Here is a 26097-nt window from a genome sequence, read left to right as displayed (position 1 = left end):
TAGATCCACTGGGAGAGGTGTTTACCTGTGGGCAGCTGTAAGCCGAATAGGCCAGTGCTTAAACTGTGTTCAACTGTTGTTCACATTGCCTTGCACATCATGCTGAGTGTTGTTTGGTGATCAGCTGACAGCCTCCCATGCCAGCTGCATGCTGAGTTATCCCCATGCAAATCTCTATGATGGTTCAGACTTTCCATTTCCTGTAGACTGATTTATGGCGAGTTTTCATTTCCTCATACATGGTATATTCCCCAGTCATTGTTGAGCCCATTTGAGCCTGTTAAATGTTCACACCTATAGTGTAATGTAGAAGTGTTGCCACACAAGTGCAAATACTAAAATGGTGATGAGGAACGTTCTTATGTATTTGATGCCCCTATTTTTTGTTTCCCTTTTCCCCAGGGTTAATTTTGGGCCACCATGGACCCAGCATGTGTGCAATACTGGCAGGAATACAAAAGAAGCAGCAGAAAATGACGACAGCATTAATGAACAAGAATGTAGAGTTGCTTCAAGAGCAGTAGACTACACCAATGGTACAGGTTTTTTTCTCTAGCCACAAAGCCCATGGTGCTGTTTGTTGGTTTTGGTCATCACCACAAGTACCCTAGGCAGTAATATGTGGCCTTTATTGCCGATTTTCAAGGTCTCTTGTTTAAGTGTAGTTTTGTGTGTCCCAGATGTGCTGTCTCTTATACAGATTTGCTGATTCAGGTTGTGATTGTCTACTTAGTGCATGATTCTGAAATTCAGACTAGGGCATTAACTTTTCCCAAAGTTTCTTTAGACAACATTGCCCAGATTATGGACCCATTTTGGATGACGATGGTAGCAAGGGATGTCCTTCCTGATAATTGGTGGGAGTGCAGTTAGGTGTGTGTGGTAAACGCGACCCCTGGTGCCCTGCAGATGTCCTGGCCTGCAATTATTAGTGACATCAAATGTCTCATGTGGACTTGTGGGGCTTGTGCACAGAACCAGGCTGCATCAGCTACTGCGCCACTCTCTTTTTTGTCCAAACCAGAGCACCCTTGGGACAGGGGGCATGTCACTTTTGTCTGTCTTGTTTTGGACAGTAATATGATTGTTCATGATCATTGCATTGTCCAATTTCCTGCACATAGCCGAGCTGTCCTACACAATTTCAATTACCACTGTTCAGGAATTGTTGATTATTTTTGCCATTGAGAGTTCCTACAGGACCCTGGTATCCAATAATAGTAGGGAATTTGTGTTCCAGGAATTCGAGGTCTTTTGCATCTGCAGCGGAATTCAGTATCTCACTACCACACCATTTCACCTGACATCTAACTCAGACATGGAGTGCTCTGTGCGTACATTTAAGTTCCACATGAAGCAGTTGGTGTATTTCTTTTTCCACAACAATGCATTGTCAAGCTTTCTGGCTACATACTGGGTGACATCAGACAACAGATGCAATCTGGCAGAATGTTTGCATGGGCACACGCCATGGGGCTTCTGTAATTGTTGCACCCAGAGTATCATGCTGTGTTTTCTTCTTAGCCTTCTGTTTGGCTCCAGTTCTTCAACCACCGGCAGGGGTGGCTGCTGGGTATTGTGCAGGGGCACAAAAGTTGGCAGTTGTTTGTGATGGATGCCAGTAGGGACAGCAGACCTGTCATGCAAATCAGTTGTGACTTCACCCAGTCATGACTTTACCACCATCACTCTTCTGGTCTGCCAGGTGACTAGGTGGTCATGACATTGCTCAATGTGTGGACTCTCACTTGCAGCTGTGTGCTTTCCCATTGTCCCCCCTCCACACCGGCTGCTGTTCTCCCATTACCTACAGCCTTTGGCCTAGTGAAGTATGCACCTGCATCTGCTAATGTGGAGCCCATGGATTTTGATCCACTCCTCCTCCTCCTCCTCCTCCCCCTCCTCTGCTTTCACCTGTGTGCCTCCACCTGCTGCTGGTGGACCCCTGGTGGCTCCTCAATTCAATGCTATTCTGCTGGAATCAGTGATGTTTGCAATGCCTGTTGTATGAGTACAGTCCAATGCTGGGTTCTCTTGTTCTGCACTAGACATAGTGGTCAAAGCCTGGCTATTGTCAGTCTCACTTGCCTTTCTTGGGGGGAGGGTTTAGTATTCCCACTAGTGGATGTTGTGATAGAGACAGATGCCCTTGCCTGGATAACACTTCATAATAGTGTGGAACCCACCATGGAGGACACATGCAGTGGAGGGTATGGGCGGATCCATTGATGGAGCTGTTACTTTGTGGACAGCTGTGAGCCAAGTGAGGCAGTACTTACACTGAGTTCATCTACCATGGACCTTGCCCTTATGTTGAATGTTGTTCCTTAGTGCTAAGCTGACAGCCGCCCATACCAGATGCATGCAGAGTTATCCCCATGCTTGTCTCTGTGAGGATTCATTTCTGTTTTTTGTAGATTGACTAGCATGATGAGTTTTTGTTTCCTCTCATGGGGTTCTTTTCCCCGGTACTTATTGAGCCGTTGTTTGCCCATGTAGTGCCCACACCAATAGTGTATTGTAGCAGTGTTGTAACGCCAGTGAAGCTACTAAGCACAATTTGAATCTTTTAAGAAATCTATGTTGAACTTTTGTGATAGGTTGCTCAGCAGTGAGCTTAGATTCCTCATTAAGAATTGAAATATCGCAGTCGGAATCCATAGATTTTCAACATTTATAAAGGAAATACTTTTGAGTAGCATCCAAGAAATACATGGGTTTGTGTTATAATCTGTACCAAAAATTGCTTATTTCAATGCTTAACCTCATATTTATCATCTACACATTTAGCAATACCTGTTTTCATAATGTGTGAATAAAGAAATGATTCTAGCTCACAGCTAAGTACAGTAAATTCTTATTGTGCCGATAGCATAACCAACTAAAAGTTGTCTATGGAATATAATTGAAAAGAATGATGACATTAGCAGGACTTTTTGAGTAGCTGATGTTAAGTTACATAATTTGTGTATCTTGTTTGTGGATGTTACTTACTGCTAAACACTTTGCATGACTATCACAGTATGTTCTTGTGGGACCATAATTATATGGGTAGCTTTCTCTACAATAATTTGAAATTTGTCTTAAATAATTCATTAGTGTTAAAAAAAATTTGATTTCCCATGTATCATGATGACAATACACAACATTTTAAATAAAACCAACAGCGAGATTGCAAGTTTCTTCTTTGTTGTGTTTAGAACCCTAGTTTTTGGTACTATATCCGTAGTCAGTGTATTTTAATTTTTGTATTAATGCTTTCAATTTGTGCAGGGTTTGGAATTTGATGACTGTCTTCATGAATGTGACCCCTTGGATATAAGAGATGAGGAGGTAAGCCATACATCCTTAATCTAAAGATATTATCTGACTTTTACTCTGACTTCAAGCTGCCATATAGTTATTTACTTAGTATATAAAATTACATTTAAGTGGAAAAATGTGGATGATGTATTGGCTACTATCTAAGATGGTTTGAAACCATGGAAATTTGAAATAGTCTTTTTGTTGCATCTGCAGACTCAGCTGATAAGAGAACCAAAAAATCAATGTGTGCTGTGAAATAACATTTGTTTATGACTGTAAATAAATAACTATATAAACATTCTGTGAATATCAATGAGAATTTTAATTTATGTTTGCCTTTTCATTGAGTTTATCAAGGTAATTCAAGACATTGACTGAGAATGTATATTCATGTGGCAGGATTCAGAAGTGGCTGTTTCTAAGCATTATAATGAGATCGAAAGTAATATGTTTACTGAATTGGGAGACTATTTGTGGGGCTGCCTCAGATGTACACATGCATCCACGTGTTTGATAATGTTTTAAAATGTGTGAAAATGCTATAACTTCTAAGAACTCTGTTTTGATAAATGATGAGGATAGCTTCTGTTCTTTGTTGCCCTCCCTATATGTTCCAGCTCAGGGGAACGTGTATATTTTTACAGTCCTGCTATATATTAATTAGAAGGAACATTAAAGGTATTGTATTATGTATGACATGCTATGAAAATAGAAAGCTCTTGGACATGTACAGTGCAGAGTACTGACCTTGATTTAAGAACAAAGATCTCTATTCAGTCTCTTAAGTAGTAGACAGATGAGAAAACACGAGTAAATAATGCATCAGGTAGTAATATAATTGAAAAGGGGGGGGGGGGGGAGAGAAATAGGGAGCAAAAAACCACTCTGAGTGCACTGTAGAAAAAAAAAGTATTTAAAAATATAGGAAAATTGATACTGCTTCCAAAAGGGGAAACCTTGGCTGAATGAAACATGCTTTTCAGATACATTTTTGTTGTTTCCTGTGCTGGTTAGTTTTATTTCATTACAGAAAAATTGAAGAGACACTACACCCAATGCAGTTACATTTTTGTTACTTTTTAAATGGAAGTAACAGTTCAACAGCAGAAAATTGTTAATTGAAAGATGATACTGACATGCTGTTGTTCAAGGAACTTCCACTTGATTTCAGACAATTTATACTCACAATAGTTCAGTTAATTGTAATAATTGTTAATCCAAATATAAACTAAGGAATTACTTAAGCTATATTTGCCTCCTGGTACAACCATCAATGATGATTGAGGCAAGGATGTCTCCAAACACAATATCAATACATCTCACTGATGGTGATGGAGTATTTTGCTTGCATTACTGCAAGTTCCAGCCAGGAGAAAACTTCCTCTTCCACTTCATCAGGAGCAGTGGTCACTGGAGTGCCAACACTTTAAGGTAAAACTCACTTGTTCTCTGCGTTGTGTGTGCTTGGAGGGTGTAATTATGGGCTTGTCAAGTAAAGAAAACATCCTGTAATTCTGATCACACATTTTGTATGTGTTGCATATGTTTTTTGGTCATTCTAATGATAATTGCTGACAATTTTGTATTGCATTGGAGGGAATAAAAACCAAAAAGATGGGATAAAACCAAGAAGGAAGCATATCAGTTACGTAGTTCTCTTTTGCTTCTCTGGGCAAGCCAAAGATGTGCATGATAGCCGTCAGTCTTCCGTGTTCAGAAACATTTTCAGTTGCTTATAGAGGCAGCTGAAAATATTGGACTCTATTTCTGATATTCTGTGTATTTTTAAGTTTGCTAACAGCAGATATTTCTACACAGAAATCTCTATGTGGAACATCTTTGGTTTTGCAATGGACTTAAAGAAATTAAAGCCTCTAGGAACAGCTTCTCAGCCTTACAGTATCCTTAACTTCTTTGCATTTTTTGTAATGTAGTGCCAGAAATATAGTATCACATATTTTTCACGACGGAACCTGAAATTCTGTTACTAAATTTGACTTGTTTTGCCATGGATGTTAATGTTTTCCTTGATAAGCAGCCTATTAGTTCTTACAATCTCAATAATTTTAGTGAATTTTTGTTCTCAATTTAATTTCTTCAAGAACAACATGGCAGCTGCGAAAATTGAACTCCCGTAGGGAACTAAAGTATTATTATTATTATTATTATTATTATTATTGGTGTTGTTGAGAGAGAGAGAGAGAGAGAGAGAGAGAGAGAGAGAGAGAATGCCAATTACAGCTATTACATAGTCAGTGACTTTTACTTATCTTAAAATTGTATCTTGGATTTTTTGTGAAGATTAATGGTCACCATCTATTTTTCTCACAAAGTCAGTTCACACTTTTATAAACAGCCAAGAGCAGCAGCATGTTGACCCAATATGGAACATCAACTCTATGTCTTGCTGAACTGCAAATGCTGGATGGTGAATTCGCTGTTATGAGATACTAATGTTCTTACCAAAATTTGCAAGGGTCGTAAGATGAAGGGGCGAGTAGTGGTAGTTGAATTTATCAATTGCTGGAGTGAAATTAATAGTGGATGCCCTTAACAAATGTCATAAGAACATTTCTACTCACTGTGGGAAACAGATAAAGGGTGTTGCACAAAATTTTCAAAACACCATATTTGATTGTTCCAGAAGATACAACAGCAGCTCAGCAAGAGCAATAACATTAGAAGGCAATCATATTGCTCTTCCTCTTTATCCTTACATCTTGTTTTCAATTTAGTTATCTAGTACCGTCAAGACTTTTGTTGTTTATTCATGAGCAGAAAATTTGACTGTTGAAGCAGCTTACGTAAAAACATTTCTGAACAAATACACTACTGGCCGTTAAAATTGCTGCACCAAGAAGAAATGCAGATGATAAATGGGTATTCATTGGACAAATATATTATACTAGAACTGTCATGTGATTATATTTTCACGCAATTTGGGTGCATGGGTCCTGTGAAATCAGTACCCAGAACAACCACCTCTGGCCATAATAACGGCCTTGATATGCCTGGGCATTGAGTCAAACATAGCTTGGATGGCATGTACAGGTACAGCTGCCCATGCAGCTTCAACATGATACCACAGTTCATCAAGAGTAGTGACTGGCGTATTGTGATGAGCCAGTTGTTCGGCCACCATTGACCAAACGTTTTCAATTGGTGAGAGACTGGGAGAATGTGCTGGTCAGGGCAGCAGTCTAACATTCTTTGTATCCAGAAAGTCCCATACAGGACCTGCAACATGCAGTTGTGCATTATCCTGCTGAAATGTAGGGTTTCGCAGGGATCGAATGAAGGGTAGAGCCACAGGTCATACCACATCTGAAATGTAACATCTACTGTTCAAAGTGGCGTCAGTGCGAACAAGAGGTGACCGTGACATGTAACCAATGGCACCCCATACCATCATGCTGGGTGATACACCAGTATGGCGATGACGAATACACGCTTCCAATGTGTGTTCACCGTGATGTTGCCAAACACGAATGCGACTATCATGATGCTGTAAACCTGGATTCATTCGAAAAAATGACGTTTTGCCATTCATGCGCCCAGGTTCATAGTTGAGTACACCATCCCAGGCACTCCTGTCTGTGATGCAACGTCAAGGGTAACCGCAGTAATGGTCTCTGAGCTGATAGTCCATGCTGCTGCAAACGTCATCGAACTGTTCGTGCAGATGGTTTTTGTCTTGCAATTGTGTCCATCTGTTGACTCAGGGATTGAGACGTGGCTGCATGATCCATTACAGCCATGCGGATAAGATGCCTGTCATCTAGACTGCTAGTGATACGAGGCCATTGGGATCCACCAGTGTGTTGCGTATTACCCTCCTGAACCCACCGGTTCCATATTCTGCTAACAGTCTCAGGATCTTGACCAACGAGAGCAGCAATGTCATGATATGATAAATCGTATTCACAATAGGCTACAATCCAACCTTTATCAAAGTTGGAAATGTGGTGGTAGGCATTGCTCCTCCTTACACGAGGCATCACAACAATGTTTCACCAGGCAACGCCGGTTAACTGCTGTTTGTGTGTGTGAAATCGGTTGGAAACTTTCTTCATGTCTGCATGTTGTAGGTGTTGCCACCCACGCCAGCCATGTGTGAATGCTCTGAAAAGCTAATCATTTGCATATCACAACATCTTCTTCCTGTTGGTTTAATTTTGTGTCTGTAGCACATCATCTTTGTGCTGTAGCAATTTTAATGGCCAGTAGTGTATTTATCATATTATTTATGCCAGTGCAGGGTGTTAGTTTGTCCCTATCCATGGAGTCCCTTCCAAACTTCCAAAATTTTAGAAGCTCAAGAAGAACTTCAGTAGATATGATAATGAAATGGTATCGTATGTTGGAGCATCTCAAAGAAACTTTTTAATAATCATCAATACACCTCTACATGTTAACAATTGTTAGCATGAAGAATATGAACTTTGTTTTCAATTTCTTGCCATGTTCTTTGTAACATGTCATGTGTCACTGTTATAATCACATCAGTATCACATCTTAACATACGAATATCATCCTTTTTGGTCACATACATGCGGTCCTTCTCTAATCTAAGCAGGATAATTTTAAGGGAATGTTGGTAACCAGGCAATGGGTTATCTGCATTCAGTCCAGCAACTGGGGAATTTCATATCCCTGAACTTTCAAACAACTAATGACCAATGTTACAGAGTTCCATCTTGTTGAAAGTCGATGTTGGTTTGCAAGTTTTGTATATAAACTGCTCAAACATATCCATATATGCTGACCCATTCACTATGATTTCTGCCAAGCAGAACAATTCAGAAAACATGTTGTCAGACATCATTAGATCCTCAGTGTAGGGCTGTTGCAAACATGTTCAATAATAGTGTGCAGAAGTTGCAAGCCCCGTATCTGAACATCATGTTGATTAACCATTCCCGATACATGGAAGATTTCCTCATCTGAGAATAAACATATTTCTAGAAAGCTGCCATTCATGTCAATATGCTGCAGCATATCCATAGAAAATTATTGTCAGCATGGTTTGTCACTTGGTTACAGAATTTGCTCTTTATAATAATACATATGGTGAAGTATGTGCACTTCATGGTGCAGCATTGATCAGGGAACATCAGTTTGCCTGCCGAATTGAGGTATGTGGGCTCCTAAGAAATGCTTGTCTGATGTCCTCTGCTGCCTATTCCAAAACACTATGATGTTCACCACCAGAATTTTCAGAACAGTTCCAGTTGCTAGAAACTTATGATCCCAGTTCTTAACTGTTTCAACACCAGATGAATCACATCCATACAATCTAAGATAATTTCTTTGTACAATAGCTGGATATTTTACTTCTACAAATCACACTACAGCTTGTGCTCGCTACTGTGGAGGCATCATTTTCATTTCATGCAGTCTTGCTGGACTCCAAAGATAATAGCTGGCATGTGATGTGGAAAATTCTTTGAGATGCTTTAGCATATAGAGCAGTTTCATCCTCATATGTACTGTTGTTTTTTTTCCTTTCCCTTAGCCTTTAAAATCTGGATGATTCACTCTTGCAGAAATCATCAACTTCACATGCAACCTTCACAATGTGCCACAGACATTAAGCTAACAACAAAATAAAAATTAAAAAACGCCAAAGCACAAAATCTACTACCATAAGAAGAGTATGTGTAGGGTAAGAGGAGGTTATCTAATTTAAGTGAACAGTATTATTGTACTTTCAATGGCAAATTTTGCCTACTTGACTTCGCCAATCTGTTCCATCAATGGGTGGGGTGAACAGAGGTGGCTCATAGCTAAAGTTAGTGTGGGTGCTACTTCATAAAATCTTTAGCCTTTGTTTTAAAATTGTGTGAAAGGAAACACTCACGTATAAAAAGAAAATTTGTACAGAAACCTGATAAAATCCTAAAAGAATAAATTCATACAATTTTTACTTCTTAAATGTAAATTGCTACAGTTCAAGTTTGTTCTGTTGATTTAAAAGTGAAAGCCACTCTTCTTGTTTTAAATTGCCCAAACAGATAAGAAAATTTTTTGTTGTTTTCTGGGTGACAATGTATGAGTGGAACTCCCCATCACATCCCCCCTCAGATTTAATGGTAACAGAGCCTGTTAAAAAATGAACATGGATCAAGCTTGAAAACAAGAAGGTGGTATCCTGAACTGTGAAAAGAAAGCAAAATAGATACAGTGAACAGTTCAAGAAGCAATAAGAAACAGTGTAAAACAACGAGGGCATTGTGGTTCAGTGATCATGGTGTTGGACTGCAAAGTTGGCAAGCCATGTTCAAAGCTCTGTGTGTCAATTCTCTCTCTCTCTCTCTCTCTCTCTCTCTCTCTCTCTCTCTCTCTCTCTCTCTCTCTCTGCTGTTCACTGTATCAAAGTTTCTGTTGTTATGTCATGATGTCATGACCATGTGCAACAGCAAGATGTGAGAAATGGACTTACAATGAAACTTGGTTCTGCACAACTACTCTATTAGCAGATGAAAAGAAGTGGCTTTCAATTGGGACTGCAAATGTTTGATGACAAGTTGACAGAATTCTCCATTGGAAAACACAGCTGATGTGTTGTATGTGCGATAGGGACAGTACAAGTGTCATATGACTGGAATGTCTTATGACTGGAATGTCTTATTGAGGCAACTGATTTTGTATGCTTGGTGAGTGAGTGAGTGAGTGAGTGAGATACCTCTCATTGTTCGATTTAAGTGTTTGTATGAATGGGAATGTGATCACCACCTAGGAAATGTTGAAAACCTAATAGTTTGTCACATAAGCAGGAACAAATGAATGCAACTGTTTCACAATCATACTGTTTCTCTGTGCTCTGTCAAAACAAATAGTTTTAACATTTTTGAAGTTGTGTTCTTTTTTGTAAGTTTTTATCCTTGAATTCCTTTGTTGTAATGTAGTTCACACTTATTTATTTGTTGTTTACATTTCTGTGAGACATGCATGTGGTATCTCACCTCCTCTCACTATCATCACATTTGTGATGGTAATATATTCTTACCACTTGTCTCTTTATTCTACAACCAATGTGTAGTATGACAGCTATCAAGACTAGAGAAAGAGAACAAACATTTCAATGTCCACACAAACAGTTCATAATGTTGTGAAAAAAAGAAATAAAAATAAATCGCACAAGGGAGTTTTGAACACGGCTTGCCCTCCTTGCAGTCTAACACCACAACCACTTAACCATGATGCTGAGGCTCTTCCACTTCACTCAGTGTTGCACTTAAACTTGAAGTGTTCGCTATTTCTGTTTTACTTTTTTTTCCTACTGTTCAGTACAGCCTCCGCTCTTCCTGTTGTGGTGCTTGATCTGTGTTCAATTTTTGAGATGCTATGCACAGGGCCATCTTACCACTAAATCTCTCTCTCTCTCTCTCTCTCTCTCTCTCTCTCTCTCTCTCTCTCTCTCTCTCTCTCTCTCTCTCTGTGTGTGTGTGTGTGTGTGTGTGTGTGTGTGTGTGTGTGTGTGTGTGTGTGTGTGTGTGTGTGTGTTTGTTTTATGGGAAGTTTCCCATGTGTGGAAACTTTTCTTTATTGAAAGCACTGCCAACACATTTACTCTTTCTGAATTCATAATGCATCTTAGACAAGTTTTTATCCTTTCTATTGTTAAGAGCAGCATTCTGCCTCGTATTTAGTCATGGGAACTGCAACAGATTTTTTACCAATTTAGTAATTCCACTGTCGACACAGTCTAGGTAATTGCAAGATATAAAGGGCAGTCAAATGAAAAATGAGATACATGGAAGAAAACTAAGTAAACTGTTTATTATTTGAAAAGTAACTATTGTAACTGCTAATACATTTATCCCATTGTGAGGCAAGACACTCGGTGCCTTCATGGTAAAATGTTCGCAGTTGCTTCTGGAACCATAATTGTACCTAGGGGTGCACCTCTTCATCCGAAGTAGATTGCTTGCCACAGGTGTCATTCTTCAGGGTTTCAAGAATAAGGAAATTACCTTGGGAGGGATTGCGAGTGTGGAGGATGTGTAAGTGAGACCTGTTGAATCTTCTGCGGTGTGCTCAAAACAACAATATGTGGCCAGGCCGGCATGTTATTGAGGTTTTTTCAGCTACACTGCTGTAGTTTCACTGGAAAGTCCATACAAATTCTTCATAGAGTCCTAATTTCTTCCCTTGCACTTTCCGTATGTATGAGTATAATCATGATTCTGTAGGACCCAAAAAACTTCCTTTCTGTGGAGGCATTGACCATCTTGTTTCACAGCAGGAAAAATGTATTAACATTTATGGTAACAATGTGTGAAATAATGAACACCTTACTTCCTTTTTTCTGTCTGTCTCATTTCTATTTGACTGCCCCTTACAGATTACATGAGCAATATCATAGATATCAGACATGTAGTAGATTACTTTTAGTTCAGTTTCAGGCTTTTCTTTGTCAATCATGCTATGTGCTTCACTGGTCAGTACTATCTTTTCTGTAGGATGACCATTCTTAAAACTAGTGAAGCATTTTCTTTGAACAGTTTAGTAGCTACTAAATGTTTAGTATTAGAATATCTACCAAATATATCCACACATATACAGTCCCACACTCCCTTAGCTACTTTTGTCTTTGAAGGATTCTCGCAGGATTTTGAGGTTTTTTTTTTTTTTTTAATTCTAAAAAAGCAGTCTTGAATTTTTTTTATACTCATTAACTTTAAATGTGCTAATATCTCCTGATTATGTTTATTTGTAAATTATGTCAACATGAGACATAATATGATGACATTGATATCATTTAGGTGTTCTAAAATTCATGTTGCTGCTGCAGTGGCTTGATCTGCATTTGATGTTGACTTAATTTCAGTAAAGCAGCTTTTTAAGGGTTGTAAATTTTCATGCATTCTGTTTATGTTTCAGTATGGAAAATTATGTCTTAAGATTAGATTAGTTTAGATCAGTTTTTGTTCCATAGAACAAAAAAATGAGATGATTCTCATGGATGTGGAACATGTAAGAAAGTTGTTGTTGTGGTCTTCAGTCCAGAGACTGGTTTGAAGCAGCTCTCCATGCTACTGTATCCTGTGTAATCTTCTTCATCTCTCAGTACCTACTGCAACCTACATCCTTCTGAATCTGCTTAGGGTATTCATATCTTGGTCTCCCTCTACGATTTTTACTCTCCACGCTGCCCTCCAATACTAAATTGGTGATCCCTTGATGCCTCAGAACATGTCCTACCAACCGATCCCCTCTTCTCATCAAGTTGTGCCACAAATTTCTCTCCAGTTCTATTCAATACCTCCTCATTAGTTATGTGATCTACCCATCTAATCTTCAGCATTCTTCTGTAGCACCACATTTCGAAAGCTTCTATTCTCTTCTTGCCCAAACTATTTATCATCCATGTTTCACTTCCATACATGGCTACACTCTATACAATCACTTTCCAAAACAACTTCCTGACACATAAATCAATACTCGATGTTAACAAATTTCTCTTCTTCAGAAATGCTTTCCTTGCCATTGCCAGTCTACCTTTTATATCCTCTCTACTTCGACCCTCATCAGTTATTTTGCTCCCCAAATAGCAAAACTCCTTTACTACTTAAGTGTCTCACTTCCAAATCTAATTCCCTCAGCATCACCCGACTTAATTTGACTATAATCCAGTATCCTTGTTAAGCTTTTGTTGATGCTCATATTATATCCTCCTTTCCAGACACTGTCCATTCCGTTCAACTGCTCTTCCAAGTCCTTTGCTGTCTCTGACAGAATTACAATGTCATCAGTGAACCACAAAGTTTTTATTTCTTCTCCGTGGGTTTTAATTCCTACTCCAATTTTTTTTTAACCCCTTACTGCTTGTTCAATATACAGATTGAATAACATCGGGAAGAGGCCACAACCATGTCTCACTCCCTTCCCAGCCAATGCTTCCCTTTCATGGCCCCCCATCTTCAGAATTTGGAAGAGAGTATGCCAGTCAACATTGTCAAAAGCTTTCTCTAAGTCCACAAATGCTAGAAATGTAGGTTTGCCTTTCCTTAATCTGTCTTCTAAGATAAGTCGTAGGGTAAGTATTCCCTCACGTGTTCCAATATTTCTATGGAATCCAAACTGATCTTCCCTGAGTTCAGCTTCTACCAGTTTTCCATTCGTCTGTAAAGAATTTGTGTTAGTATTTGCAGCTGTGACATATTTAACTGATAGTTCGGTGATTTTTCACATCTGTCAACACCTGCTTGCTTTGGGATTGGAATTATTATATTTTTCTTGAATTCTGACAGTATTTCGCCAGTGTCATACATCTTGCTCACCAGACGGTAGAGTTTTGTCAGGGCTGGCCCTCCCAAGGCTATCAGTAGTTATAATGGGATGTTGTCTACTCTTGAAGCCTAGCATTGACTTAGGTCTTTCAGTGCTCTGTCAAACTCTTCACACAGTATCATATCTCCCATTTCATCTTTATCTTCAGCCTCTTCCATTTCCATAATATTGTCCTCAAGTACATTGCCCATGTATAGACCCTCTATTTACTCCTTCCACCTTTCTGCTTTTCCTTCTTTGCTTACATCTGGGTTTCCATCTGTGCTCTTTGATATTCATACAAATGGTACTCTTTTCTCCCAAGGCCTGATTAATTTTCCTGTAGGCAGTATCTATCTTACCACTATATGCCTCTACACCCTTACACTTGTCCTATAGCCATCCCTGCTTAGCCATTTTGCACTTCCTGTCGATCTCATTTTTGAGACGTTTGTATTCCTTTTTGCCAGCTTCTTTTACTGCGTTTTTATATTTTCTCCTTTCATCAATTAAATTTAATACGTCTTCTGTTACCATGGTGGTACAGACAAACAGCCGTGTGAATTACTCTTGGACACATTATCCGAAAACTGTTCAAATGGTTCAAATGGCTCTGAGCACTATGCGACTTAACTTCTGAGGTCATCAGTCGCCTAGAACTTAGAACTAATTAAACCCAACTAACCTAAGGACATCACACACATCCATGCCCGAGGCAGGATTCGAACCTGCGACCCTAGCGGTCGCTCGGCTCCAGACTGTAGCACCCACCGAAAACTGTCTTGAGCAGCTAAATCAACAGCCAACGCCTAATGGAAATAGTTTAGATCTGGTAGCCACAAACAGACCAGACTTCATTGACTGTGTTAGTGTTGAGACAGGGATTAGTGATCATGATGTTATCATTACGACTATGGTTGCGAAAGTTAAAAAGTCTGTCAAGATGGCTAGGAGAGTATTCTTACTAGAAAGAGTGGATAAGCAGTGGTTAGCATCCCACTTAGTAAATGAATCGACTTCATTTACTTCTGGTACAATGGATGTGGAAGAATTATGGTCAAATTTTAAACACATTGTAAATCACGCATTGGACAAGTATGTGCCGAAAAAGTGGGTTACGGACGGAAAAGACCCAGCGTGCCTTAACATCACAATTTGGAGAATGCTCAGGAAGCAAAGACAGTTGCACTCGCGGTACAAGAAAGATCGGGAGAATGAGGACAGGCAAAAGTTAGTAGAGATTCATGCTGCTGTAAAAAGAGCGATGCGTGAAGCATACACCCACTACCAGTCATACCTTAGCAAAAGATCTTGCAGAAAACCCAAGGAAATTCTGTTCTTACATAAAATCGGTAAGCAGGTTGAAGGATTCCATCCAGTCACTCACTGATCAATCTGGCCTGGCAACAGAAGACTGCAAAACGAAAGCTGAAATTTTAAATTTAGCATTTGAGAAATCTTTCATGCAGGAGAATCGTACAAACATCCCGCTGTTTGAGTCTGGTACAGATGCCTGTATGGAGGACATAGTGATAGACATCCCTGGGGTTGTGAAGCAGCGGAAGGGTTGAAAATAAATAAATCGCCAGGTCCTGATGGAATTCCAATTCGGTTTTACAGACAGTACTCTACTGCATTGGCTCCTTACTTAGATTGCATTTATCGCGAATCTCTTGCCCAATGTAAAGTCCCGAGCGACTGAAAAAAAAGCACGGGTGACACCTGTATATAAGAAGGGTAGAAGGACAGATCCTCAAAATTACAGACCAATATCCTTAACATCGGTTTGTTGCAGGATTCTGGAACAAATTCTCAGTTCGAATATAACTAATTTCCTTGAGACAGAGAAATTGCTGTCCATGCATCAGCATGACTTTAGAAAGCATCGCTCCTGCGAAACGCAACTCGCCTTTTTTTCACATGATATTTTGCTTACCATGGATGAAGGGTGTCAGACAGATGCCATATTCCTTGACTTCCGGAAAGCGTTTGACTCGGTCCACACTGCAAACTCCTAAGTTAGGTACAAGCGTATGGGATTGGTTCCCAAATATGTGAGTGGCTTGAAGACTTCTTCAGTAATAGAACCCACTACGTTGTCCTCGATGGTGAGTGTTCATCGGAGGTGAGGGTATCATCTGGAGTGCCCCAGGGAAGTGTGGTAGGTCCACTGTTGTTTTCTATCTACATAAATGATCTTTTGGATAGGGTGGATAGGAATGTGCAGCTGTTTGCTGATGATGCTGTGGTGTACGGGAAGGTGTCGTCGTAGAGTGACTGTAGGAGGATACAAGATGACTTGGGCAGGATTTGTGATAGGTGTAAAGAGTGGCAGCTAACTCTAAATATAGATAAATGTAAATTAATGCAGATGAATAGGAAAAAGAATCTCGTATTGTTTGAATACTCCATTAGTAGTGTAGCGCTTGACACAGTCACACCAATTAAATATTTGGGCGTAACATTGCAGAGCGATAGAAAGTAGGACAAACATGTAATGGCAGTTGTGAGGAAAGCAGATAGTCGTCTTCAGTTCATTGGTAGAATTTTTGGAAGATGTGGTTCACCTGTAAAGGAGACCGCTTATGAAACACTGATACAGCCTACTCTTGAGTACTGCTCGAGTGTTTAGGATCCCTATCAGGTCGGATTGAGGGAGGACATAGAAGCAATTCAGAGGCAGGCTGCTAGATTTGTTACTGGTAGGTTTGATCATCACGCGAGTGTTACAGAAATGCTTCAGGAACTCGGGTGGGAGTCTCTAGAGCAAAGGAGGCATTCTTTTCGTGAATCGCTACTGAGGAAATTTAGAGAACCAGCATTTGAGGCTGACTGCAGTACAATTTTACTGCCGCCAACTTATATTTTGTGGAAAGACCACAAAGATAAGAGAGATTAGGGCTCGTTCAGAGGCATATAGGCAGTCATTGTTGCCTTGTTCTGTTTGGAAGTGGAACAGGGAGAGAAGGTGCTAGTTGTGGTACGAGGTACCCTCCGCCACGCACCGTATGGTGGATTGCAGAGTATGTATGTAGGTGTAGATGTAGATTTCTACTAGCCCTCGTCTTTTTACCTACTTGATCCTCTGCTGCCTTCACTACTACATTCCTCAAAGCTACCCATTTTTTTTCTACTGTATTTCTTTCCCCCATTCCTGTGATTCTCACAATATGGCACAAATATCATCATCTCAACATCATCTCAAGGTGTGCAAACGGCTACTGAAGTGCGACCAAACTGAAGAAAATTTTTTGCACCAGATTATGACCTATCATGGACCATGGAAGTACCGTTACACCCCAGAACAGAAAAAAAGCAACATAAAATGGCACAAAAGGGCTAATCTGCACCCACAAAAACCAAAGACCGTCTCTCTGTAGGTAAGGTTTTAAAGGAGTGTTTCTCATTGATTTTCTCCATCAATGCCATACTGCGAACACTGCACACTACTGACATCTTCCAACCAAACAAAATGTGTATACTGTCAGAACAAGCATGCAGTTCTGATCTGGAACATAATTGTGCTTCGTAACAATGACCGACCCCACACAACTGCCCAAACTACACAAAAAATTCCAAAATTGTTCTGGACCAGACTAGAACTTCCTCCCTACTGTCCAGATGTATCACCCTCCAATTTTCCTTTGTTTGTGCCCTTAAAGGAAGCAATCAGAGGACATATTTGATGATGATGGGCATATAGAAGTGTTCGTGCACAACTAGCTGCTGTCATAGCCGTTCATTTCAAAAAATGGTATCAATAAAGTGCCTACTTTCTGGGAAGATTGGGTTTTCTGTTCAGTTTATTAGGAAAAATTACGCTGTATATATGAATTTATCTGAAGCTTACATGTTGTTGTTGTTGTTGTTGTTGTTGTGGTCTTCAGTCCTGAGACTGGTTTGATGCAGCTCTCCATGCTACTTTATCCTGTGCAAGATTCTTCATCTCCCAGTACTTACTGCAACCTACATCCTTCTGAATCTGCTTACTGTATTCATCTCTTGGTCTCCCTCTACGATTTTTACCCTCCGCGCTGCCCTCCATAAGCTTACATAAACCTATAAAAAAATTACTGTTTGTATCTGACTCACCCTCACACATTGTTATCCTTCTTCCAGCTATTTGATTCATGTTTTTGTTCTTTTAATTTTTTTTTCCAGAAACCTTCAACCTTGGCCTTTCATTCACAAGAAATGAATTTTGTGACTGCAAGTGAACCTCAATACTTTAAATGTTCACAGCTGTCTCTGCATGAAAAAGCTACAGTTACAAAAAGAGGTCATTAAACACATAATGTTCTGATATTCAGCCAGACTCAAGTAACAGCAATTATCATATTCATAGCTTTAATTCTGAGTGGTCCTAATGAAAAAGTTGACTTTGTGGCTATGGAGTAAAACATACATTATTTTGCTTAACATGTCTTCTGTTTGGAGGTGATATAATGCAGACGAGTGGTGGCAGAAACATAAACAATATGAAAGAATAAACTGAAAAGCGTGAGGTCTCAGATTGTTAGACAATGGGAGGTGGAAGGAGTATATAGAGGATCTATACAAGGGCGATGTACTTGAGGACAATATTATAGAAATGGAAGAGAATGTAGATGAAGATGAAATGGGAGATACGATACTGCGTGAAGAGTTTGACAGAGCACTGAAAGACCTGAACCGAAACAAGGCTCCAGGAGTAGACAACATTCCATTAGAACTACTGACAGCCTTGGGAAAGCCAGTACTGACAAAACTCTACCATCTGGTGAGCAAGATGCATGAGACAGGCGAAGAACCCTCAGACTTCAAGAAGAATATAATAATTCCATCCCAAAGAAAGCAGGTGTTGACAAATATGAAAATTACCGAACTATCAGTTTAATAAGTCACGGCTGCAAAATACTAACGCGGATTCTTTACAGACGAATGGAAAAACTAGTCGAAGCCAACCTCGGGGAACATCAGTTTGGATTCCGTAGAAATGTTGGAACACGTGAGGCAATACTGACCCTACGACTTATCTTAGAAGCTAGATTAAGGAAAGGCAAACCTACGTCTCTAGCATTTGTAGACTTATAGAAAGCTTTTGAGCATGTTGACTGGAATACGCTCTTTCAAATCCTGAAGGTGGCAGGGGTAAAATACAGGGAGCGAAAGGCTATTTACAATTTGTACAGAAACCAGATGGCAGTTACAAGAGTTGAGGGACACGAAAGGGAAGCAGTGGTTGGGAAGGGAGTGAGACAGGGTTGTAGTCTATCCCCGATGTTATTCAATCTGTATATTGAGCAAGCAGTAGAGGAAACAAAAGAAAAATTTTGAGTAGGTATTAAAATCCATGGAGAAGAAATAAAAATTTTGAGGTTCGCCGATGACATTGTAATTCTGTCAGAGACAGCAAAGGACTTAGAAGAGCAGTTGAACGGAATGGACAGTGTCTTGAAGGGAGAATGTAAGAAGAACAACAACAAAAGCAAAACGAGGATAATGGAATGTTGTCGAATTAAGTCGGGTGATGCTGAGGGAATTAGATTAGGAAATCAGACACTTAAAGTAGTAAAGGAGTTTTGCTATTTGGGGAGCAAAATAACTGATGAGGGTCGAAGTAGAGAGGATATGAAATGTAGACTGGCAGTGGCAAGGAAAGCGTTTCTGAAGAAGAGAAATTTGTTATGATCGAATACAGATTTAAGTGTCAGGAAGTCATTTCTGAAAGTATTTGTATGGAGTGTAGCCATGTATGGAAATGAAACAAGGGCGATAAATAGTTTAGACAAGAAGAGAATAGAAGCTTTTGAAATGTGGTGCTACAGAAGAATGCTGAAGATTAGTTGGGTAGATCACATAACTAATGAGGAAGTATTGAATAGGATTGGGGAGAAGAGAAGTTTGTGGCACAACTTGACTAGAAGAAGGGATCGGTTAGTAGGACATGTGTTGAGACATCAAGGGATCACCAATTTAGTATTGGAGGGCAGCGTGGAGGGTAAAAATCGTAGAGGGAGATCAAGAGATGAATACACTAAGCAGATTCAGAAGGATGTAGGTTGCAGTAGGTACTGGGAGATGAAGCAGCTTGCACAGGATAGGGTAGCATGGAGAGCTGCATCAAATCAGTTTCAGGACTGAAGACAACAACAACAACAACAACAACAACAACAACAACATTGTGAGAAGGTGAGACACCCTTCTTGCAGACACTTTCCAAAATTCAAAGTTGTCAGTAATAATCACCTGAGCACTAGTGTAGCTCATGCGAACCACTGGAGCAGTTTCAGAAACTGTTATCAAGTGGTAGTTGTCAATAAGCTGTCTAACCATGGGAATATTCTCCTCAGTCATTCTGGTCCTTGGGTGATGTTGGTGAGTTGCATTCTCAATTGTTTCTCATCCTCGTAAAAACTATTTGTGCCATAAATACACTTGAATGTGTTCAGGGTGTTGCCACTGAACTGTGAAGCAAGTATCTTCAAAATTTTTGATAAAGTTATGTCCTCTGTTGGAAGACATGATTATAATGCATTTCACAACAAGTGACAGTAACTCCTACACAGACATTGCAATTCTGATTAAAGACACAGTACAACAATGTTATAGTTGTGAAGAACAGTCAAGGGAAATGAAAGCAACAATGAGCGGATATTGTGACTCTCTCCATTTACAAGAAAACTAGTAAAACAAAACTTCTGTTTTATTTGATTCACCCTTGTAATTCTTCATTCAAGGATGTAGTATTAGTTTTTAAACACAGCACACAGGGCAATATTTTACTTTTTCAGGAAACTGTGCACTTTTTGAGTTTATTATTTGACTCGAAATTAACTTGGCTTCCGAACTTGAAGGACCTACACACAGAGGACTTCCAGTCATTGAATATTGTGAAATGGCTTAGCAGGAAAGCATGCAGATTTATAGGGCATTGATGTATCACGTTTAGATTATGGGAGCATGGTCTACGGGTCAGCCCATCTTTCCTACCTTATGTGTTAGATGCTGTCCACCATCTGGACATTTGTATATGGACTGGAGCCTTTTGGACCAGTCCAGTTCATTGTGTCTGTCTGCAGAGGCTGGTGAACCACCGCCCTGCACTCAACGATGTATCCTTTTGACAGGCTTTGAAAATCTTTCCGTCACGTCAGTCATTGGCATTTAGTGGAGTGGTCCAAAGCAACTTTGGACGACTGTTCAGGAATTAGCTCTATGTAAACAAGCCATTTGTAATACGTGCCACTGACTGTCTCAAGGATCTGGATCTATCAGATCCCCAAGTACACTACCAGGGATGGAATGCGTTACTGCCTTGGTGTCCGGTACAAGAAAATTTGTACTCCAGATTACATTTTTACGACTTTGTTTTCTTTCATTTTAACTATGTACCACACTTTTGTCATTGTTCATACAGAAGGATACTAACAAGAGAATATCCTCAGTTGTTTCACTGTTTTCCCCAAAAAGGTTTTCAGAGTGTGTCTTTTGGAACAATTTACAAATTATGATGCAGAATTTTATGGCCCTGGAGAGGATTCACAGATATCATCATACAAGGTTTTTTGTCTGTTCCAACTCGCTTACTGAATCTAGTAGACCAGTTGATTCAGCTCGTCCATGACCCTTAACAGCAGCTCCAACACCATGGCAAGAAAGTGACATTTTGGTGGGTATCTGGCCGTATCAGGATACAGGAAAACGTGACCAATAAAGCAGCCAAGGAAGCATGTTGGGGTGGTGTTTTCTGTCAATGTCCTATCATGTTGAAGCCTGTCACCTCATTTTCTGACAGGTGTGCAATGGGAGACTGAATGTTTGAAGGTGACAGAAGACAAATTGCAGATACCAAAATAGACCACACAGGCATGGTGGTCTTCATGTTTGCCTCACTGCTTGAAGGTGGTTCTACTTATCAAGCTGTGCATAGGGCATAGCCATTTAACATGTGGCTTTCTCCGCCAGCTGGAGGATCCACCACACTGTGAGTTTTGTGGTGTGCCACTTCCAGTTCAGCAGACTTTGGCAATCTGTATCTTCTATACAGATACCAGGGCTGCCCCCAGCCTCGATGGACATTCACCACCAGCCTCATCGATACTGATTTCAGTGTTACAAGAGTGATGAAATTTTGTGAACTGTCAGGCCTTATCCCTAAATTGGGGGGAAGGGAGGAAAAACTTAAATGCAATATAAACTGCTCCACATGTGGGACAGTCTTCACCCCCAACCATGAGATTGGCATGCTGACTTTTTGTCTGGATGCTGGTGACCATGATGTTGAGCATCCCTTACTTAGTCATTATTTTTGTCGTCATGTGGGAAAAAGTACAGGTGACTCCCTTATAGAGAGTGTCCCACACGAATTTTTCAATATTCAGGGATATGAGCAAAAATGTCTAGTAAACATTGGCTCTGAAATAAATACCTTAAGGGCTGTGAGTACTCGTTCAGTAGAAAAGTTGTGTTCCACACTAGTAAAGAAGAATAGGCACTTATAGTGCTATAGGTATGCACTTTAGTGCCCATGTTTACTAGACTTTTTTGTTTCAGATGAGCTGGCCGCTGTGGCCGAGTGGTTCTAGACGCTTCAGTCGGGAACTGCACTGCTGCTGTGGTCGCATGTTCGAATCCTGCCTGGGGCAATGAATGTGTGTGATGTCCTCAGGTTCAGAATTCAAATATAAGTATCCTTCAGAGGCAAAAGCTTCTGTCAACAAATCAACAGATTTATAAAGCATCGAATCTCGGTTGGCCCTTTTCTTACACAATACCTGGAAACCATGGAAGATGGGCAACAGGTAGGTTTCATGTTCCTAGATTTCTGGAAAGTGTTTGACACAGTGCCCCACTCGAGACTGTTAACAAAGATCTAGCATTCGAAATAAGTTGTCCAGTATGTGAGTGGCTCAAAAGATTTTTAACTAAACCATGTATGTCATCCTGCATTGTGAGTGTTCATCGAAGACAAAGGTATCATCAGATTTACCCAAGGCAAGTGTTCTGGATATGCATAAGCGATTTGGTGGATAGGATGAGCAGCAGTCTGCAGCTGTTTGCTGATGTTGCTGTATGTATAGGACATTGTAATCTTTAAGTGAGTGTAGAAGGATCCAGCATGACTTGAACCTAATTTCTGTATGCTTTGTTGAATGACATCTTGCTCTAAATATAGAAAAATGTAAAATAGTACAGATTAATAGGAAAAACAATCATGTTCAAATACATAAGTAATTGAACAGCAACATCAATTACATATCTACACCGAAGCGCCAAAGAAACTGATACAGGCATGTGTATTCAAATACAGAGATAGGTAAACAGGCAGAATATGGCTCTGCAGTTGGCAGTGCCTCTCTAAGGCAAGTGTCTGGCACAGTTGTTAGGTTAGTTGCTGCTGCTACAATGGCAGGTTATCGAGATTTGAGTTTGAAAATTGTGTTAGAGGTGGCGCATGAGCGATGGGACACAGCATCTCCGAGGTAGTGATGAAGTGGTGATCTTCCCATATAACCATTTCACAAATATACTATGAATGTCAGGAGTCTGGTAAAACTTCATATCTCTGACATCACTGCTGCTGGAAAAAGATCCTGCAAGAAAGGGACCAACGACGACTTAAGAGAATCACTCAACACGACAAAAGTGAAACCTTCCACAAATTTCTGCAGATTTCAATGCTGTGCCATCAACAAGTGTCAGCATGCGAACCATTGAATGAAACGTCACCCATATGTGCTTTCAGAGCAGGAGGCCCCATGTGTACCCTTGATGAATGCATGACACACACTTTGTCTCACCTGGGCACGTCAACACTGACATTGGACTGTTGACAACTAGACACATGTTGCTTGGTCAGACAAGTCTCGTTCTAAATTGTATTGACCAGATGGATGTGTACAGTTATGGAAACAACCTCGTGAATCTGTGAACCCTTCATGTCGGGGGAAACTGTTAAAGCTGGTGGATGCTCTGTAATCGTGTGGGGCATGTGCAGTTGGAGTAATATGGTTCCCCTGTTATGTCTAGATATGACTCTGACAGGTGACACACATGTGAGCATTCTGTCTGATCACTTTCATCCATTCCTGTCCATTGTATGTTCATACAGATTTGAGCAGTTCCAGCAGAACAATCTACATCTACATGGATACTCTACAAATCACATTTAAGTGCCTGGCAGAGCATTCATTGAGCCACGTTCACAATTCCAATCTTGTATAGCATGCGAAAAGGATGAACACCTATACCTTTCCAAACGAGCTCTGATTACCCTTATCTTTTTCGTGGTGATCGTTTCTTCCTAAGTAGGTCAGTATCAACAAAATATTTGCGCATTCGGAGGAGAAAGTTGGTGATTGGAATTTTGTGAGAAATTTGTCACAACAAAAAAAAAAACGCTTTTCTTTTAATGATGTCCAGCCCAAATCCTGTATCATTTCAGTGACACACTCTCCCATATTTTGCGATAATAGAAAATGTGCTGCCCTTCTTTGAATTTTTTCAATGTCCTCTGTCAATCCTGTCTGGTAAGGATCCCACACAACACAGCAGTATTCTAAAAGAGGGCAGACAAGTATAGTGCAGGCAGTCTCCTTAGTAGATCTGTTACATTTTCTAAGTGTCCTGTCAATAAAATGCAGTCTTTGGATAGCCTGCCCCACAACGTTTTCTATGTGTCCCTTCCAATTTAAGTTGTTCATAATTGTAATTTCTAGGTATTTAGTTGAATTTATGGCCTTTAGATTTGACTGATTTATAGTGTAATTGAAGTTCAACTGATTGCTTTTAGCACTCATGTGGATGACCTCACACTTCTCATTATTTACAGTCAACTGTCAATTTTTGCACCATACAGATATCTTTTCTGAATCATTTTACAATTTGTTTTTATCTTCTGATGACTTTATTAGTCGATAAACGACAGCATCATCTCCAACATCCTAAGACGGCTGCTCAGATTGTATCCCAAATCATTTATATACATAAGGAACAGCAAAGGGCCTGTAACACCACTTTGGGGAACGCCAGAAATCACTTCTGTTTTACTCGATGACTTTCTGTTAATTACTACGAACAGCGACCTCTCTGACAAGAAATCACGAATCCAGTCACATAACTGAGACGATATTCCATAAGCATGCAATTTCACTACAAGCCACTTACGTGGTTCAGTGTCAAAAGCCTTCTGGAAATCCAGAAATACGGAATTATAATAATAATAGTAATAATAATAATAATAATAATATTTCATAACAGGTCACTCACAGTTGGCTCTCGGGTGCCATATGATCAACAACTATGTAAATACATTTAACGTTGTTCCATAGATCATGGATATGACATTTTGTAATGATGTGGAATGTGTAATTTTAAATAGTTTTCTGTACCATGCAGTTACTACTTCATATCTAAGAATTCATCTATTGAGTAGAAGGAGTTGTCATTCAGAAATTCTTTTAATTTGCTTTTCATTGGTGGTTGGCTACCTGTCAGACTTTTAATCCTATTTCGGAAATGACCAAAGGTTTTTGTGGAAGCTAATTTACCCTTTTCTGTGCCAAAGTGAGATTTAATCCAGAGTAGTGAAGATCATCCTTTCTTCTAATGTTGTAGCTATGCACTTTGCTGTTATTTTTTAACCCGACCTAGATGTAAGTAAAAATATAATTTATAAAAATGATAAATAAAATCATAAATAACATGTATATAAGACTCACTTTACCAAACCACACAGGTGCATTTGAAAATGGCATTGTATGCTGAAACAAGCGAACTTGTTGAACAGAAATCTCTGTATACGAGGGCTGTTCAAAAAATTCCAGAACTTGTCCACTAGCAGACCTTTCACTTACTATGTGTGCATAGTCTCCTTTGAAATACTCTCCTCCACAATTGATACACTACTTGCGATGCCATTTCCACTTTCAAGACCATTGTTGGTATGCATCTTGCTGGACCGCTTTAAGTTGCATCTGCTGCGAATTTTCTTCAATGTTTCCTATTCTTGCAAATCTTTGTCCTCTGTGTGGTTTACTATTTTGGAAATTAAAACAAAATCTATGGGAGACAGGTCTGGAGAGCACAGAGGATGAGGCAGCACAGTGATTTTGTTTTTTGTGCGATAGTCACACAACAACAGGGATGAATGTGTGGGTGCGTTACTGTGATGAAAGAGCCATGAATTGTCTGACAACATTTCAGCCCCCTGGGATTAGAATAGGCCAGAGATATTCCTGCCTGTCATAAGAGGTGAGTAAAAGGAGTCTCTTACCTTCCGGTGTATGCGATGGTCCCCTGTAGGGTTTGACCTCTGTTTTTGAAAATTTTCCTAAAGAGCGTGCCAACTGGGGAAGGGCACCTTACATGGTGCATTGCGTCCATCATGCATTGAGATCTTTAGCCCACATTCACGTCGTGGCATTGCAATCCCACTCATCTTCCATCTCGTGGGTGAGGACACCTTCCTGGGTACATTTTCCTCCACCCACTATGCAGTGTCGTTTTCTGCGCCGATTTTGACTTAGGAATTCT

The 26097-nt window shown here is 39.9% G+C and overlaps 2 protein-coding genes across 6 annotated transcripts in view; both read left to right on the top strand.

The window, feature by feature from the left end:
• Positions 1-26097, top strand: part of LOC126426959 (zinc finger protein 726-like) — an 809906-nt gene that overhangs the window by 101611 nt on the left and 682198 nt on the right. The window lies entirely within an intron of this gene.
• The window catches only part of LOC126426958 (uncharacterized), a 474113-nt gene that overhangs the window by 101137 nt on the left and 346879 nt on the right, over positions 1-26097 (top strand). For both annotated transcript variants that reach the window (XR_007576468.1, XM_050089072.1), the window contains exon 6: positions 3274-3333. Coding sequence is in view for 1 of the 2 variants with exons in the window: in XM_050089072.1 (XP_049945029.1) it covers positions 3274-3333 (60 nt within the window). In the remaining variant the exon portion in view is untranslated. The remainder of the gene's footprint in view (positions 1-3273; positions 3334-26097) is intronic.

Source organism: Schistocerca serialis, chromosome 11 (genome assembly GCF_023864345.2).
Source record: "Schistocerca serialis cubense isolate TAMUIC-IGC-003099 chromosome 11, iqSchSeri2.2, whole genome shotgun sequence".
NCBI classification, from domain to species: Eukaryota; Metazoa; Arthropoda; class Insecta; order Orthoptera; family Acrididae; genus Schistocerca; species Schistocerca serialis.
This window is presented reverse-complemented; position numbering and strand designations above follow the sequence as displayed.